At 47.5% G+C, this 5,000-nt stretch overlaps 1 protein-coding gene across 1 annotated transcript in view; it reads right to left on the bottom strand.

The window, feature by feature from the left end:
• LOC130384858 (transmembrane protein 132C-like) overlaps positions 1-5,000 on the bottom strand; it is a 126,258-nt gene that overhangs the window by 100,729 nt on the left and 20,529 nt on the right. The window contains exon 2 of the mRNA XM_056593244.1: positions 3,656-4,547. Coding sequence (XP_056449219.1) covers positions 3,656-4,547 — 892 coding nt within the window. The remainder of the gene's footprint in view (positions 1-3,655; positions 4,548-5,000) is intronic.

The raw sequence follows: 5,000 nt of genomic DNA, 5'->3' as shown, positions 1-5,000 counted from the left end.
TATAATTAAATAGGAATTAACATTTAAACATGAAATGTATAATATGAGTCAATGGGCAGACTGTGAGCTACTTCAGACCTCACAACTCAATTTACATATACATTTTTTAACTTTAAATTTGCAAAGTGCAATCGTTTAACAAATCATCACAACTCAAGCTCTATACTGATCCAAGCAAATTTGGATATCTTTCAAACTTGTTGAGAATCAACGATATTTAATTTGTTCCAATTACCGCCTTGTACTATTGAGTCCCGTGGAGCTCTGCTTAGAGCTCGGGATAGGAGCCCGACTCCACACGGCTCTTTCAGACCGTGTGGAGTCTGACAACATCCATAATTCACCTGGAAACACAACGTAAAGTTTAAGCACAGTGTTTCTTGTTTTCATGCTGGTTAAGCAAGGGGTCTTCATGTGTGTCGACCTCTGTTTATATTACGGGTCCCATTGGAGCTTCCTCTGTCTCTCCTGACACAGCAGTCTCGACGTTGACACTATACTACTCTTGAATAAACTCACGTTTGTGATGAGACAGACCCATTTCGACATCCATGTGTGGTTCTACCTCTTCTCAGCATGACCATGTCCAATATATAGTCTGAGTTCAAGCTTTCGAAAAGGATGCTATGATTTGAGGCTATTTTTTAGTCTTTATATTGGTACACTTACTCCATTCGGACTATAAACTATTGAATTCTGTTTGTACTGCTGATCTAAAAATGTTACGAATCGTTTAAGACCAGCAGGCCAGTTAGCGTCAGCCTTTCAACAGCCAGCATTCACACCACAATTTCCTCAGAAATTGAACTTTCCAGTATAGTTCTTTATCTTTATTCATTTATTTTGCACTTGAATGAGAAAGTGTGATTGAATAATCACTTTTGTCTACTTAGCTTCCCCCTGCTCTGATTCAAGAATGGATCGTTTCAATCAACGCCGGTGCCCATAGGGTATTTAAGAAGCTCGCTCTGTTAGTAGAGGCGGGAGAGACGCCTCTGTGTTCAGCTCGTTGCCAAGCTGTTTGTTTCAGTCTTTGTTGTTGTTGCTGAAAGAACCTAAAGGGCAACTATGACAATGTCTTTGGAGCTCTGCGTATGAGCTCCAGTTATTAACCATCGCCCCCACCACCTCTCTGGAACTCTGGCCAAATGATCCCACAATAGTCAGGTTTATTCCTCTCAGCTGAGATTATGTTTCTCGAGAGGTAATCCACTCCCACAACTTGCTGGTATATTGTACGACTTTGAGAAACAATCTTCAGATGCTTTCAAGATTTGCTGCAATGGGAACACTCTTAATGAACCGATAGCCTGTAAGTCTTTCTATTGGCCACTCATAACGAGTCCTCGCTAGCTGATATTTGAGTGAGGTGCAACAAAAGCCTGATTAAAGGGGACATATTATACCACCAGGTGTGAGTGTGATAAGCCTTAAAAGCCGTTTCGAAAATCTGCCCCATATGACATCACTAGTGGGCGTGTCCACCTAGATCTGTGCTGGATAGATGTAGGTGGACACGCCCACTAGTGATGTCATATTGGGCAGATTTTCAAAATGGCTTGTAAGGCTAATCACACTCACACCTGGGGGTGTAATATGTCCCCCTTAATAATCTGTTTTATTTAATAATGCTGGGAGTATATGCACCAAAATAAAAAAAAAGAAGAATGGAAGCCGTGAAATTTGAAAGCATGCATTCAGGCCAGTCCTCCTTTCAAATGGTCATTTGTATGGGTAATAGACTTTGGTCCATTTTTCACAACCCATTTCTCCTTACTGGTTATCGGTTAATGACCAAGTATTAACGAACAAATATTGGTTTCCCGGTCAGAAGAAACGTCTGAATTAGAATCCCTAGTTTGTCATCATGGTTAAAAAAGACAGCCATGTTAACTTTTGTTGATTGGCAATGATGAAAAATTAATCAATAATAACTTCAGCAGGTGGTCTGAATATAGTTTTTAAATTTGTACGTATCAAAGCTGTAAACCAAGGGGTTCTGAAATCCAAAATGAAAAGTTGATCTTATTAAAAGCAGCATGCGGAGTGGAAATCTTACAGCAAGTGGTGACATGCTGAGCATCAATAAAGAAACAACTTGGCGAGACAATTGGTTATTAAAACATCTGAAGCTCCCTCTCTCTCCGCCGCCGCCACCGCTCACTGGGCCTTTGAATTGCACTGGATTTGAGGGTGGTGATAATTGAGTCTGAAGGAAAGACATCCTCGTTGACAGCCTCATTGATTGTTGAGTGTGTGTATGTGTGTGTGTGTTTGTATGTGTATGTGTACCTGTACGTGTGTGTCCGTGTGTGTTTGTGTGTGTCTTTGTCTGTGTCTGTCTCTGTGTGTCTGTGTCTGTCTCTGTGTCTGTGTCCGTGTGTCCGTGTGTGTGTGTGTGTGCTTGTACACAGGCATTTGCAAGCCTTGATTATATTCCAGTCAAACATAAAGAATCACCATTACCAAACAACCCTCCATTAACGGCAACAGTGTTATTCAAATGAGCACGGCAGCATCCCACACAGGGAGGCGGGCCAGCGGGATCACATGCGCCAGCTGTTTCTCTGAGGCGGGCTTCCCCCACACAGGTGTGCGGGTACACAGGTGATGATAATGGGGCAGTGTAGCGAGAGAGAGATCAAAGCCCTCTCGTGTGGACCATGAAAGGTCCCTCTGCAGAATTGGCGTGTGAGAGCTGCCTTATCGCCGTGGACCACACGGAGGTCCCTGCCTATCTGCGGGCCCCAGCCGGCCGGCCCGGGCACCGCTGCCAGAACAGAACACATCCATAGGCTGGGCCCGCAGAGCCCGGCCTGGCCCCGCTCGCTTCTCCTGATGAAAGAGATCGTTCTTAGCATTCCCGTTCTGAACGTGTGGTGGTGCGCGAGGTGGGGGGGGGGAGCGGGGAGTACGGTGTCTGGGGGGTCTCCTGGCTTATCACGCCGAGACAAACATTCTATAATTAAATGTTGAACCGAAAGAAAATAAATTGGGTGATTTTGTGACTTCACAGCCCTCGGTAAGACCTCGGATATGCGCCTCACGATTTTTTGGAGTTAATAATTTCGCTGTTATCTCATTCACTGCCGATGATGATACCATCTCACAAGACAATAACTACCTTGATTAAAAATAATTACTTCTTATCGGCAGCATCTCACGTCCCAGAACAGCCCTTTGTTGTGTTTTGTTTCACCTTGCCAAAGCACAACATAACCCTTGGCTTGTGGCTTGTTCTCATATCCCAGGATGAAGAACCTCGACAGTAATGAGCCTAATGGATACGATCTTTAATGAACAGCAGCCATGCTGTATTGTGCTGTAACTCTGCAAAACACAGATGTTATTAGCAGCGATCTGACACTGCAGTTATATGCGTGACTTAACTACATTCCCTGTTGTGTATGATTGTGAAACGGTCAAAAGACCAAAGTTCAAAGCATTCATCCCTGGAGTAAAACCCCCCATCCTAATGTGCATGCATTTAATGAATGAGCTTCATCGGGTCGATCTTTGCTGACCCGTGTCATTGTTGCCTAGTGAACCCCAAAACGTACTGGTTAATCCCTGCTACAACAAGGGCCATCCCAGACAACAAATCAATGGAGGAAGAGGTAATCTGGCCTAGGAGGGCTAGGGGTTCTGTCCTTACCTGAGAGTGAACATTTGCACGGAGGAGTAGGCAGAGACGCACACAAAGGCCGACACCGAGTCCCGGGGCTTCATGGGGGCGGCCGGCACCAGCACCACAAAGTTCCCGTCCAGCCTGTGCTCCACCAGGGGTGGGGGGCTGGGGTTCTGGTACAGCCTCACACTGCCGATCCTCCGCAGCGGGGTGGAGGTGTACGAGCTGAACAGCCCCTCCTGGCTGGAGCGGATGAAGCCGTCCTTGCGCGACTCCTCCGAGTGGCACTCTGCCTTCTCCGTGGACTGCAGCACGTAGTAGAGCTCCACCGCCGTGCCGTCCGACGCCTCGGTGGCACTCCGCTGACGCCCGGGCACAATGCTGGGCGGACTGAACCAGCCGGCCAGGGGCTCCAGCTCGGCCGTGCACAGCCCCAGCTCGCCCCTCAGCTGGCAGCTGCCGCGAACCTCCTGGGTCTCGTGGAAGGCGAACATGTGCACGCAGGGCAGCTTGTCGATGGTGCTGTAGTCGTCCCAGTCGCGGCCGGCGATGTAGAACAGCACCTGCACCCGGGGCTTGGCCAGGTGGACCCTGGTGTTCAGGATGAACGTCTGCACCTTCCAGTTGAAGGTGAACAGGGGGGAGGTGGGGAAGGTCCCGGGGCTTTGCAGGAGGTCCAGTGGCACAGACTGCTCCACGGAGAGGGGCCCGTAGCTGGCGTTGATGGAGGGCAGGCTGCGGGCCTGGTAGATGAAGAAAGGCTCCGTCCGAGACAGCAGGCTGGAGTTCCTCATGAACTCCTGGTTGGCCTCCTTAAGGAAGAAGGCCGAGCCGGCCCCCAGCACCTGGTAGTTGACGGGCAGGTAGGTGGGGAGGCTGGAGTACCTCTGCAGTCCCTCCAGGACCCGGCAGTCGGACACTGCGGAGCAGAAGAGTGCAGGTTAAGCACACCGCGGGAGAAAGGGCTTTTTAGTATCAAGAAAGGCGGCAGGAAGAAAGAGAAAATCTTTACATTCACACAGACAGTCTTAATTAAATCAGTCTCTGATATGGACTTGGGTCCAGTGGATGTTGATAGGCAGCTGATTCTCATCCACAGAATGAAACATGAACATGAAATGAAAATTGGCTTCCTTTATCTTGTTATCTCATGTCCACAAAATTAGGTTCTGGTAATTATTTTTGTAATCTAATACACACATTTATTTTTGGCCATGGCCCCACTGCCAGGCCAAATATTTCCCTCTCTCATATCAAGCATCCCAAAGCATCCAATCACATTCCTCTAACATTTCTGTCCTGCGAAATGTCATAATAAAAAAAAGAGAAAGACGGGGAAGATATGCTTTAAATTACATTTCACCCTTTATTT

The sequence above is a fragment of the Gadus chalcogrammus genome, chromosome 6, assembly GCF_026213295.1.
Source record: "Gadus chalcogrammus isolate NIFS_2021 chromosome 6, NIFS_Gcha_1.0, whole genome shotgun sequence".
NCBI lineage: Eukaryota > Metazoa > Chordata > Actinopteri > Gadiformes > Gadidae > Gadus > Gadus chalcogrammus.
The sequence above is the reverse complement of the archived record's forward strand: the minus strand, read 5'-3'. Positions and strand labels throughout refer to the sequence as shown.